The following is a 13,022-nucleotide window of genomic DNA, read 5'->3' as shown; positions in this document are numbered from 1 at the left end:
CCGAACTTTTTCATGTACCAGGTGGGCGACTCAAGGATTTGATTTTCTACAAGCAATTGAACCTGCCTTTATTTCAGCTTTACCAGAAGATGACTTCTTGGTATGGAATATTCTACAGTTTTTTTCATTATAAAATAAGCCAGTCACTCTTCATTTTCTGGTTGAGTATGTTTTATATGTAATAATCGTTCTTTTTTTTTTTTTTTTGAGACAGAGTCTCGCTGTGTCACCCAGGCTGGAGTGTAGTGGCCGGATTTCGGCTCACTGCAAGCTCCGCCTCCCGGGTTCATGCCATTCTCCTGCCTCAGTCTCCCGAGTTGCTGGGACTACAGGCGCCCGCCACCTCGCCCGGCTAGTTTTTTGTATTTTTTAGTAGAGACGGGGTTTCACCGTGTTAGCCAGGGTGGTCTCGATCTGCTGACCTCGTGATCCGCCCGTCTCGGCCTCCCAAAGTGCTGAGATTACAGGCTTGAGCCACCGTGCCCGGCTGAGGTTCTTAAATATTTTTCATGTAATGATAATGCTGAGAAATTTAAAGTACTCCTCATAGCAGAGTAAGATATTTTTTTCCTTTTGTAACATTAGTGTTCAACTAAATCAATGTCTAGTTTGTAAACCCTGGCCCTTCTAACATATTTGGTAGTTTTATATTTTTACTGCTATCATAGCTGCTGCTTTGGGGCAGAACAAAAATTAGCTCTTTTACCTCAGCGTGCATCATTTGAGAGCATCTCGCTCATGTTAAATATTATCACTGTTAGTCTGATAAATGTCATCAGATTAGCATGATGTTGCTCAAAGTGTGAATTCATTTATTTTATTCTCCCAGTAGTAGAGACGATTACATGAGAAGTCCTTTGCTTGTACACATTATTGTGTTATGGGAAGTTGACATCTAATTTGCTTTTACTTACAAAAATGAAATACACTATATTATTTTAAATTACATACAATTTGTGTTTATACCTATTTTCTTTTAAGCTAACTGAAAATAGTTTGGGTAGCATGTTTTTAAAAATACACTGAAAATTAATTTGTGCTACTTCCATAATTAAGAAAGCATGCCTGTTTTCTCTACTTTTCCCAATTTCTTTTGGTTTCTAGAGTTTACAAGCCTTGATGAATGAATGCATCGGCCATGTCATAGGAAAACCACACAGTCCTGTTACAGGTTTGTACCTTGGTAAGACAGCCGTTACAGCATTTCTTCTGGAACACAATGATTTGAGTGGACAAATCCTCTTGTAATTGCAGTCGTTTAAAATGGTATAAGAGGTGTTTTAACAATATTCAGGAAAACGACAATGAGAGGGACAGAAATGAGGTGTGTAGACAGATAACTCCACAGCAATCTTTCTAAATCCGACAGGAAGATTAAAACGTCAGCCATAAGCTATTCCATGCTAGCCAGCAGTATTCAATTATACATTTTTCTCTATGCCAATATACCATTCTTCTTTCCCCCTTACCATCTTTTCTGATGGGGAGGAAAGACTGGAGGAGGGTGTTGTCTGCCAAGCAGGAGAAACCGCCCCTGCTGCAGGTGGCTGCAGATCACTTCCCTGTCCCTCCTTCCTCACCTTTGAGGACAGCAGTGTCCATTTCTCCACAGCTGTCCCAAGTACCCACCTTCCCACCAGCTGTAGTAAATTCTGATTTGGTTTTACTTTTTAAAAAATCAAGTTAAGGTATGCTGCTATATATCTTACTTTAATTACAATTTTTGATTACAGTTTATGTACAATTTTATAGTCACATTGAATGATTAACGCTTTTACAGTATACATTGGAATGTTGAAAACAAAATATATGTCCAAAAAAAGCTATGTTTTATGCCATTCTTGAGATAGTTTGTAAATAAAACAAAACTGTATTTATAATAATAAACACCCAAAAATGAAAACTTAGAAATTTTATGCAATTTCAGTTACACAAAATATAATTCATAAATGGTAAATTTATTGAACATCAACTATATTTCATATAGTGTACTTGCTAGCTACAGAAAATTAGTAGAATGGGTTTTAATTGTTGGTTTTTTAATCTTCAGTTTATACCTCTTTTTCTCCCAAGGTTGTTGTGAAAATGAAAGTTATCGTTTGTAAGACTATTTGAGCATTTTATAAAAAGCATGCTATTGTCTTATCAGGCTTTTGCCTAAGCATATTATGAGTAATTTTGATTTTCTGATCTCTTAAGACATTCATGTTTCTCTAAGAACACATGATTGATAATTCAGTAAGAATTACTTAAAAAATACTTTATTACATAAGGAATCATTTTCATTGTGGAAAAATTACAACATAGAAAAAGTATCTAGAAAAATATGGAAGATGTACATTTAGAAAATTTATCAGTGTAGAAAAAAGATTACAAAAGATAAAAGAAAAATGACTCATACTTCCTTAATCCAAAGGTAGTCCCGGGTAACATCTGAGTCGCTCATCTTTCAATATGCCTGCCACTCCACCCTGCAGTGGGACAGTTCATTAATAGTACTCTCTGGAGACTCACATGGTCCTCTGTCCTCTCAGCCACTGTGGGTTAGTGGAACGAACTGTGCGGGCCTGGACAGCAATTGACCTGGGGCTGCTCATTTAACGTCATTGAGCCCCCCTTTTTAATGAGTGAACTGGATGCTAATGAGGATTAAATAAGTAATAATATTGTATAAATTCTAGTGTTCCATACACAACAGGGGTCATCATTTGGTTTTGTGTTGTTTTCTTACAAAAGAAATGAATGAAAATGAGAGCACATCAACTATCATTTTGTTACTGTTGCTTACTTTCTTCCTTTCCCTCTGTTGTAAGCGCGTAACAAATAACAACCTGGTATGTAAGCTTCCATATTTTCTGCAGATTCATATAATCACACAAATACATTTTACCTGTACCTTTCTCTGCGACCATTTCATCACACAGTCATTTATAGGGTGGTTCGTTTACAATTGTAGAAATGTCTGTGTGTCAACAGGTATCGATCTCACTGGTTCTTTTTATTGGCCACACTGTGGCCGTTCATGAAGGTACTGTAATTCTTTCTACCATTTTTTTTATGGGCTTTTTTTGTTTTGGCCATGAAAAGCATCTCTATAATCAGTGTTTACCAGTAGTGAAATGTGAACATCCATTTTGTTTATTAGCCATTTGAATTTTCTTTCCAATGAAGTGGAAAGTTTTGCAGTGTTACATATACCTACTATTAAAATAATTGTTTTGTTTCATGCAAAACATATATGTGCACATGGTTTTTTAAACAGAATGTCTATTTGTAGGAAAATTTTTACTAATTTTTGACTAGTTCCCAGTATCTTTGCTTAATTACTCACCAAATCGTTTTTTTTTTCTTTTAACCTTTGTTACTATTGAATTTCTTCCATTTGCCATTGTAATAGCTAGGATAATGAATCAGAGATACAAATTGCCTGACCTTTTTTTGTTAGCAGTCCCTTTAAAGTTTTGATTTGTAAGTTCTGCAAGGGAACTTCATATCTCTCCATTTTAACTATTTCTGTCTCTCTTGTTTCACCTTATTAATAGGAAACAAAATCATGAAGAAACAGGATTTCCATTTAGGATAAAACTTATTTGGGGTAAAACATATATAGACTGAAAGTATTAACATGAAGAGAAAATACGACATTAAAAAAATACTAAGGAGGGTTAAAACAGATTGTTAAAAGTCAAGAAGAGAAAAAGCATGTTACGGAGAGTAGGCAAAATATAACATATGTCCATTAATATTGACATCTAGTTATTGGGAAAGTGGAATTGTCAGCATATTTGTAATCACGAGATAAGATCTCTAATTTTAAATTTTATCTAGTGTTAAATTTTTATTTTAAATTTTATTCGTATTTATCTATTACCAGAATATGTAAAAGAAAAAGAGAAGAAAACATGCTCTTGAAAAAAATAATAACTAATAACTCAGTTAAATCTACCTGATCTGGTTTAGAGGAACTGAGTAAAACTCCATGTACTCAGGAAAATGACAGCGACCTCAATGGCAGGATCTCTCGAAATGTCGCCAGTGGCCACAATCTTTTTAACGGGTAGATAACATAAGAACTCCTTTTTATTAGGAGTATCTCTAAAATGAGTTATATCATTTGTTTAGCTTACATTGTGTATGTTTTACTCCAGGATTTTTAAAATGTTTTTTGATGGAGAAAACTGTAAATATATAATAGGGCTTTACTGACTTTTAAAAAGTGACATTTTCCATAATATTTGTATATGTAGTAGTATTTTTTACTTATATAAATGGACTCACCTTGGTCATTGGCCAAAATGAGTGACATTCCATTTTCCATTTGACTGTTTGGTTTGATGATTTTCTGTGGACCATATTAACAAGTTGCATTTGTTGCCATTTTTGCTGGCAGCCATTCATCGGAACAGCCCCCGTCCTATGAAGGTACCTCGATGCCATAGTGACCCTCCTAACCCACACCTCATTATCCCCACTCCAGAGGGATTCAGGTATTTGGTGCTTGTCTAGTCATTTGCTTTACAGAGTGCTCTCCAATATGCATGCTGATACTTTTGAAACTACTAGATGCTTGCTCTGAGAGCTAAATACCTTTGCCGCGTTGTTCGTACATTTGTAAAAGCTCTTTCTTGCATTATCTTGAAGCCTTTAGTCGCAAAAGAAAAAGACATGCAAATTTAAAACAGACCTGTACCTTTCAAGATAACTTCATTTCTCAGCTTATTTATAACCTCAAGCTACTAAATGCTTTCAGGCTTTGGAGTCATTTTTCCCTTTCCTGCCTTCGAAAAATAATCTTCAGAAAACAAATTTGAATGTGGATAGTGTAGTCAACATTTGAAAACAATACTAAATACCACTAAAAGTGGAGAAAAACTGGAATGACCTTTCCAGATTCAATTTTATCTGCATATGTAATTACAAAGCAACGTAAACACTAAGTGAATTCAGAAACGATAGTACATTCACGATAACTGCCTTGAATGTGGTGGCATTTCTGCATCTTGAGATAGTGAGCAGCTTCTCTCGCTGTATAATCACTTTTTAAAAGTGTAATTTTATTTAACAATATTTGCTAGATAAGGACCACAGTTATTTTTTTTTTTAAAGCTTTGTGGGGGTGCAGTGACTCACGCCTGTAATTCCAGCACTTTAGGAGGCCAAGGCGGGAGGATCTCTTGAGCACAGGAGTTGGAGAACAGCCTGGGCAATGTAGCAAAACATCGTCTCTACAGAAAATACAACAAAGCTAATAGCTGGGTGTAATGGCCATTGCCTGTAGTCCCAGCTACTCGGGAGGCTGAAGCAAGGAGGATCACTTGAGCCCAGGAGGTCAAGGCTGCAGTGAGCTATGATTGTGCCACTGCACTCCAGTCTGGGCAACAGAGTGCGATGCTGTCTCAAAAAAAAGAAAAGCTTTGAAGTTAGGTTTTTTCTTTTTTACACCTAGACTGAAATCTCAAAGAACAATTTGCATTTTATATTTTTAAACATATTTCACCCCCTTGCCATAATTTATTTTTAATTGAAAAAGATTTTCAAGTCCATTCCCTCTTCTCACATGTGTTCCTGAAGCTTTTCTTCTTGTCTTAGCACTCGGAGCGTGCCTTCCGACGCGCGGAGCCACGGCAGCCCTGCTGCTGCTGCTGCTGCTGTTGCTGCCAGTCGGCCCAGCCCCTCTGGTGGCGACTCTGCGCTGCCCAAATCCATCAGCAGTGCCCATGATACCAGGTAGTCTCACCCCACCAGTGTCCCGTACCCTCACCACCCTTCACATGTGCTTGCACAGTGACCATAGCGTTAGGGTGTGTGCCGGCTGTGGTTGGGCGTCTTTGCTGTGGTGTGTGAGTGATGCTGTAGGGCCTTCTGCAGGTTGTCACAGCCCGAAGGCTCTGGCATCGACCAGCACGAATAGATACTTGTCTGATGTCAGTATTTCTTTGGAGCTGATATTAGCCAAAATGTCCAAAGACTTTGCGAAGAATAACTTGATGGAGTATCATAGGAAAGGACTGGTCCACAGCAGAAGGGGACACGAGCATTTTGCCTCATGGAGCCTGGAGTCACGAGGTGGTTAAAAGATGACATCTAGTTAATGATCTGAGGTGGTAACATTTTATTTTTTGGGGAAGATCAGTTTTCTAACCAAATGTTTATTTTAAATAATTGTTGATTAGAAGTAGTTTATAGAAGTGGAAAAATGAGTTCATGGGGTTTGTATGTCATATGGACAATAGATCAGTACTTGAGAGAACTCTCAGACAACTTGGCAAGCCCCAGAACAGTTAAGGCTCGCATTGTCTTTTGTATTAGTAAGGAGGGTCTTGTAGGTTTTCCCATTCTAGTTGTATTTTGGCAGAGGATTTCATCATGTTCTCCTATCCTAAGTGGAGGAAGAGCTGTTGTTCTCTCTAAATTTCACCCCTATACCTAAGTAGGAGGAATGCTGTCAGTATTCCCATCTTCCAATGCGAGTCAAACCAAACTATTTAGGTTGGGGGTATCTGATCTTACAAGATCAACTTGTGATAGAACCCAGGGCTCTGTGTTCAGCTCCGAGGAGAAAATAGTAGAGTTATCAGGAAGATGATGCCTGGCTTTAGATTTTAAAATAGACTAAAATGTTTTTACACTTACTTTAATAACAGTCTAAAATTTCTACAAATATTTGCAGTCTTTTCACTCATTAATTAATACTTCTAAATTTTAGTGAGACATGTCTATAACCTAAAAAATGTCAAAGTATTTTACTGCTTAAGCAGTCAACTAAAAAAATTAACAAATTGAACAAATTCCCATTTAGCTTCCTAATTTTTATGTTTAGAGCTTTTCATGGCTAATATCTTCATATATGCTTTTGTATCCCTGTGAGGGCTGCCAAAACTGTCTTCTTTATTCATTCAGTACAGACTGAAGTGCTTTGGTCTAAAACACAGTCATAATTGAGGAGGGCGTTGGCCACCTGTGGCTCCTGCCTCCCACACCTGCTGTGTCCACGTTCACATGAAACTGCTCCCGAACTGGACAATGGGGAGTGACCTCCCTCTTTTTAAAGGTTGATGCGCTGTGTTTTAAGGCATTTGTAAGTTGGTAGTGTGGCACATTACGTGTATTTTAGTATAAGAGTTAAATACTACAGTTGGCCTTTTCATGGAGTTTAGTCTTTGCATAAGCAGTTTTTCAGCATTTCATCTTAATGCTTAATAAGTGTTAAGCATTTCATAAGTATTCATCTTAAGTTTGTACATACTTAGACAATCTTTGATGTTTAGAAATTTTAATGGTATCATAGTGTGCTATCTTGAAGGACATTTTTTTACACAAGATTCCCGTTCACTTTACTTTATGACCCTGTGTGTGTGTGTGAGACAGTAGGTAGAGAAGAGCACAGCCACATGAAGAGGTGTGGGTGGTCATCAGACTGCCTGCTGCATTCAAGCCCTGCGTAAGCCTCAGTGCCTTCACAGTGAGCCTGGTTCGTGGGCCCATGAGTCACTGGTGGATTCGGCTCACTGCTCCCGAGGCAAACTTCACAGACCCGAGGTCTTGTTTCTCAGCACAGCTGTGGGTTTGTGAATGTGCCACGGGGAGGCAGAATGAACCAGTGTGTGCATCCCTGCCACAGCCATGGGGTGTAGCCCTCACCTGTCTTACAGATACATCAATCAAAGTTCAACTTCGCTTGACCCTAGAGGTTTCGATAAGTATTTTCAATTGATTTTACTTGACCTAGGAAATACCTCTTCTGGGCTTACCTTACCATTGTTTGTACGAACACTTTGCAGTGGTGCTGTTGCTGAGGCTTGCTCCTGCTGGCTCTCAAGAGCTGATGGCAAATGTTTGAGAAATTTTGCAAGTTGTTATACCACAGAAATTGGCAAACTCTACAACCCACCTCCCCATCCCTCACATCCCCCTCCAGAACTAGTTGTTCAACATTCCCCAATATGCCACTTCATGAGTGTATGTTCTTGCCTTTTACCCATGCAAAAATCTCTTAAGGACATGGAATTGGCCAGTCTCACCTGTGGGAAATCAGGAAAATTAGAGGTGTTAGTGACTTCTTGGTCTCACCAGTGGTCTTTAGTGCTGCTTAGGAGTGGAATAGGCTTCCTCACTTCAATACCAGTGGTTTTCCCATCAGATAGTGCTGAATTTTTGATGAACTGTATGGTAGTAGAAGTGTCCCCGTCACTTCAGACTTAACAAGTACTATACTAGATTTGAGGGCTTAGGGAAATACCAGAAAAATGCGTATTTTATAATTTGTAAATGTCTGTGCAATAGATCATGTTGCCTTCAACCTATCAGTGTATAATAAGAGCATAAATGCTACCATACTTCATTCTGTCGTTCACTTAAAAATATACACTAAATGACTTTAATAAACTAATGCCAAATTTATTTGAGGTTCTTTGATTATTCAAATTACAATTTTAACACATTCCCTATTTAGTTTTAGTTTTTACTCTATGGGTTCATTCTGGTTGCTGAACATTTCACTTTATTCTGGAAAAGCACCTCATTAACTTTGTTCTTTAATATATTAAGCTTCCTGCTCTTTTGCACTTTTGCTTGGCTACTGCTTGAGAAACCTTTAGGTATTCCCTTCCATTTTCTTATTAAGAGACTTGGAATCTTTTGGACCATGGAATGATTTTAGTACTTTAAACGTAATTAAGACATAAATATGATTTGATGGTAACCTTAAAGATCAGCAAGATTTGGTTAATACGGTTTTATTCACCCTGGGCTTGAGTTATGGAGCTTTTCACACGTCAGTAACACTTCAGTAGTGTCGTGTTTTTATTTCTGTTGTTAATGTAAGACAAGGTTTTATGCAGGCAGGTGTTCTCAGGCTCGGGTGTTGGCTATGGAGAGATGAAAATAGAGCCCTCCTTCCAGACTCTAGAGCTCTAACAGACTCCAAAGGAGGGTCTCCACAGCAGCGCTGTTCGCTTATGGCGAAAATTCTGGTGGGTCTGTCCTGTGCGTTTTCCGCTGCCCACTAGATGCCAGTAGCACCTTCCCAGAAGTGTCTAAGACATTGCTGGAGACAAAATTGTTCCTGGCAGGCAGAGTTGCCCCCAGTTGAGAATTAGTTCCTCTAGAAAAATCTCACAGATCTTTCATTTTAAGTTCTATTGAATTGATGGCTCAATTGTTAAAAATATTAAAACAGGGGTTCCAGCGTCCCTGAAAATGATCGATTGGCTTCCATAGCTGCTGAATTGCAGTTTAGGTCCCTGAGTCGTCACTCAAGCCCCACGGAGGAACGAGACGGTGAGTGTTTTAAGGTGGTGGCTGCATTCACAACCAGCCTAATTACAACCAGCCTAATCATTTGTCCCAGTTCACCAGTTTCTGTCGTTAATGCCTTTATGAGAATCCCTTGAAGATTCCTTTTTTTGGTCCTTTCTAAAGGAATGAAGGGTAGGAAGCAGCAGAGCTTTCTGAGAAGACTTACTGCTGAGCACGTTGGCCTTTTAATACAGATGCCTTTTTAGCTCTGTTAGCATTTTATAGGTCTACTTTTGTTGCTTTAAAAATACTATTCTAGATATTTTAACTGTTGAATACTTTTATTCATTTAAAAAATACAGAAGTGACGCTGTGTTGATTGATCATATGTAGAAATTTCATTTATAATGCAGCCCTCAGAAACCTTTGCTCAGGAACCCCATTGCTGCTTCCATTGGAGCAGGGCTGGGGCTCCTGAAGCCGACATCTTGAACGAGGTCCCCAAGGAGTCCACTTTTTACACAGTATTCTGTTGACTGTTACTAGTGAAAAGATGAGTGTAGTTAAAATCCTGTAACCCCATTAACTTCTTAGTTGGCGCAATTTTTAGAATTGATTGCAATTGCAAAGATAGTTTCTCACACCCACATCAAACACACTAAAGATCAATAAACAGAAAGGACAGGTTGCTTTTAACCATTACCCTTCCTTTCAGTTGTTCTCAAATAAGCGTATTTATTTCATACATCTTAATTTGTATAAAAATAACTTCCTGCAGAACCAGCATATCCAAGAGGAGATTCAAGTGGGTCCACCAGAAGAAGTTGGGAACTTCGGACACTAATCAGCCAGAGTAAAGGTGAGAGGAGTGTTGAAGTTAAACAAACAAACAAAAAAAAATGGTTACACATAAGGGGAGCAGTTTCAGGTAGAACTTGATTTAGCTTCTGAATTATTAGACCTCCTCCATTACTATTTTGTGATCTCACACCTCTGACATCACTTTCTATCATGTGCTGTGTTTGTGTACATTTCCTATTTCTTGTAACAAACTGCACGCTCCTTTGGGTCTCTAATATGTTTTACTCATCTTTATATTGTTTTTTGTTTGTTTTTTTGTTTTTGTTTTTTTTTTTGTTGAGACAGAGTCTTGCTTTGTCGCCCAGACTGGAGTGCAGTGGCCGGATCTCAGCTCACTGCAAGCTCCGCCTCCCGGGTTCACGCCATTCTCCTGCCTCAGCCTCCCGAGTAGCTGGGACTACAGACGCCCGCCACCTCGCCCGGCTAGGTTTTTGTATTTTTTAGTAGAGACGGGGTTTCACCGTGTTAGCCAGGATGGTCTCGATCTCCTGACCTTGTGATCCGCCCGTCTCGGCCTCCCAAAGTGCTGGGATTACAGGCTTGAGCCACCGCGCCCGGCCCTCATCTTTATATTGTTAAAGCAACTTAGCATAACTTTTTGTCCATGGTAGAAATATAATAAACATTTGTGAAATAGCCATTCATAAATTAGACATTGAGGAAAAGAACTTATCAAACAAAGCAGGTGATTAATATTAATCAGAAGAACAAATAGAAAAATCACTGATCTGGTATTTAATGATCTATAAAATGCTTTCATGTCTTTTTTTGCACAACAATATTGAGCAACAGGCAAAATAGATGTTGTTCTCTTTTTATAAATGATAGTTTCTTAGCAGCCCAATAATTTGGCCAAGGTAGTCAATGACAGAGTGAGGACCAGAAGGCACTTCTCTCGAGTCCAGTGCACTCCACGGCAGCTTCCCTTTGACCTGTGTGTGACTGACCAGAAGAGTATTTGTCTTCCAAAGCCCAGAGATGTCTGGAAGGATTTTGTGGAGGGAGGAGACTGGGCTGGCCCTTTGAAGGGAAGACAGGTGTGCAGCAAGCCAGGAGGAAAGGAGTAGAAGGAAGTGTAGGCCTCGTGACTGCAGAGGAGAGCCACTGGGCCGCAGATGCCAATGCAGGAGAAACCGGAGGGTGAAGGGAGATCAGATCATGGACAGCTGTCAGTGACCAGCTAAGTAATGAAGGCTTTGCCCAGAGGTGGTGGGCAGCCCCAGAGGCTCTTGAGCAGCTGGTGTGTTTGGGATGTGGGAGGCTGGGGATGAGTAAGACGCTGAGATAGTATAGTCAGCTAGCCAGAATTGAGGAGAAGGTGGGCAGGTTCGTTAGAATGCCGTTGCAGAAATTCCTTATAAATAATATGATTTTGGACTAACGTGGGATTTAAAAGAGGTAATGGCAGCAAGAAACAACCGACAAGCCTGCTGACAGAGTAGGTGTGTGTCGAGGGTTCAAGTTGCGGAGTTTTCCTAGGCTTGAGCCTGGTGACAGGAAGACAGTCTCTTCAGTGGCTCACATGTAATCAGCAGTTCCCAAGGATACCAGGTCTTTGCCATGTTTTTCAAATCAAGTACTTTGTGGTCAAGTAAACTTGGGAACCACTTGGAATTTTGTTTCTCTTGTGAGAGTTAAGTTCACATTGACATATTAAAGACAAATGGCTGGGCGCAGTGATTCACGCCTGTAATCCCAGCACTTTGGGAGGCCGAAGCAGGAGCATCACCTGAGGTCAGGAGTTCGAGACCAGCCTGACCAACATGGAGAAACCCCATCTCTACTAAGAATACAAAATTAACCAGGCGTGATGGCGCATGCTGGTAATCCCAGCTACTCGGGAGGCCAAGGCAGGAAAATTGCTTGAGCCCGGGAGGCAGAGGTTGCAGTGAGCCGAGATCGCACCATCGCACCATCGCACCATGGCACCATCGCACCACTGCAGCAAGAGCGAAACTCCATCTCAAAAAAAAAAAAGGCCAGGCACAGTGGCTCACGCCTGTAATCCCAGCACTTTGGGAGGCTGAAGTGGGTGAATCACGAGGTCAAGAGGTCGAGACTATCCTGGCCAACATGGTGAAACCCTGTCTCTATTAAAAATACAAAAATTAGCTGGGCAGGGTGGCGGGCGCCTGTAGTCCCAGCTACTCGGGAGGCTGAGGCAGGAGAATCTCTTGAACCTGGGAGGTGGAGGTTGCAGTGAGCCAAGATCATGCCACTGCACTCCAGCCTGGTGACAGAGGGAGACTCCATCTCAAAAAACCAAACAAACAAGGAATCTTGATAAATTTTTTTAAGCATTTCTCAGAAATATTTGACTGTAGAGCCCATGGCCTCACTGCTGTTAAAGTCTTGCCCATTGCTGGGTAGATTTGCTGTGTTGTATATTGAGGCAAAGGAAACAAATTTGGATCCATATTTTAAAGAAGTGATTGTAATAAATTATAAATGGACCATTATAAGTCTTTCAGAATTTCTCTTTTCAGATTAACCTTATAGTCATCCCAGCCTTCAAGGATCTCTTTATCTGAGCCAGAAAACTTAGGCTCTTGGGTAGCTAATTAGGATATGGTATGAAAAATGCTGTCATAGAGAACAGGACAAACCGTGGTTTTCAAGTTGTGGGTTGTGAACCATTAGTGGGTTGTAAAATTTTAGTAGGAGTGATCAGCATTTTTTAAAAAAGAACAGGATGAAATCAGAATCACATGTAGTAAGGGTAATAGCTCACAGAACTGTTAAATGTGTAAAAAGTATTTCTTTTTTTCTTTTTATCATGACAAGTTGATAAAACAAGTTGGAGAAATAGAGATACATTGCCTGATGGGAAAATGAGGAATAATGACCATAGCTAATATTAATTGAGTTTTACTGTGTTCCAGCCACTGGGCTAAATGCTTTACAGGTATTATTTCATGAAATCC

General features: G+C 39.6%; 1 protein-coding gene across 9 annotated transcripts in view; it reads left to right on the top strand.

The window, feature by feature from the left end:
- The window catches only part of MAP3K4 (mitogen-activated protein kinase kinase kinase 4), a 126,795-nt gene that overhangs the window by 101,499 nt on the left and 12,274 nt on the right, over positions 1–13,022 (top strand). For 2 of the 9 annotated variants that reach the window (XR_012433289.1, XM_015448513.3), the window contains exons 14-19: positions 22–100; positions 1,105–1,171; positions 4,391–4,487; positions 5,590–5,727; positions 9,179–9,279; positions 10,016–10,096. Coding sequence is in view for 4 of the 9 variants with exons in the window: in XM_015448513.3 (XP_015303999.3) it covers positions 22–100; positions 1,105–1,171; positions 4,391–4,487; positions 5,590–5,727; positions 9,179–9,279; positions 10,016–10,096 (563 nt within the window). In the remaining 5 variants the exon portion in view is untranslated. Of the gene's footprint in view, positions 1–21; positions 101–1,104; positions 1,184–4,390; positions 4,488–5,589; positions 5,728–9,178; positions 9,280–10,015; positions 10,097–13,022 lie in introns of all 9 variants that reach the window. The other 7 variants (XR_010586182.1, XM_005551496.4, XR_012433291.1 and 4 more) reach the window with 4 other exon arrangements.

This window comes from Macaca fascicularis, chromosome 4 (assembly GCF_037993035.2).
Source record: "Macaca fascicularis isolate 582-1 chromosome 4, T2T-MFA8v1.1".
Taxonomy (NCBI): domain Eukaryota; kingdom Metazoa; phylum Chordata; class Mammalia; order Primates; family Cercopithecidae; genus Macaca; species Macaca fascicularis.
The sequence above is the reverse complement of the archived record's forward strand: the minus strand, read 5'-3'. Positions and strand labels throughout refer to the sequence as shown.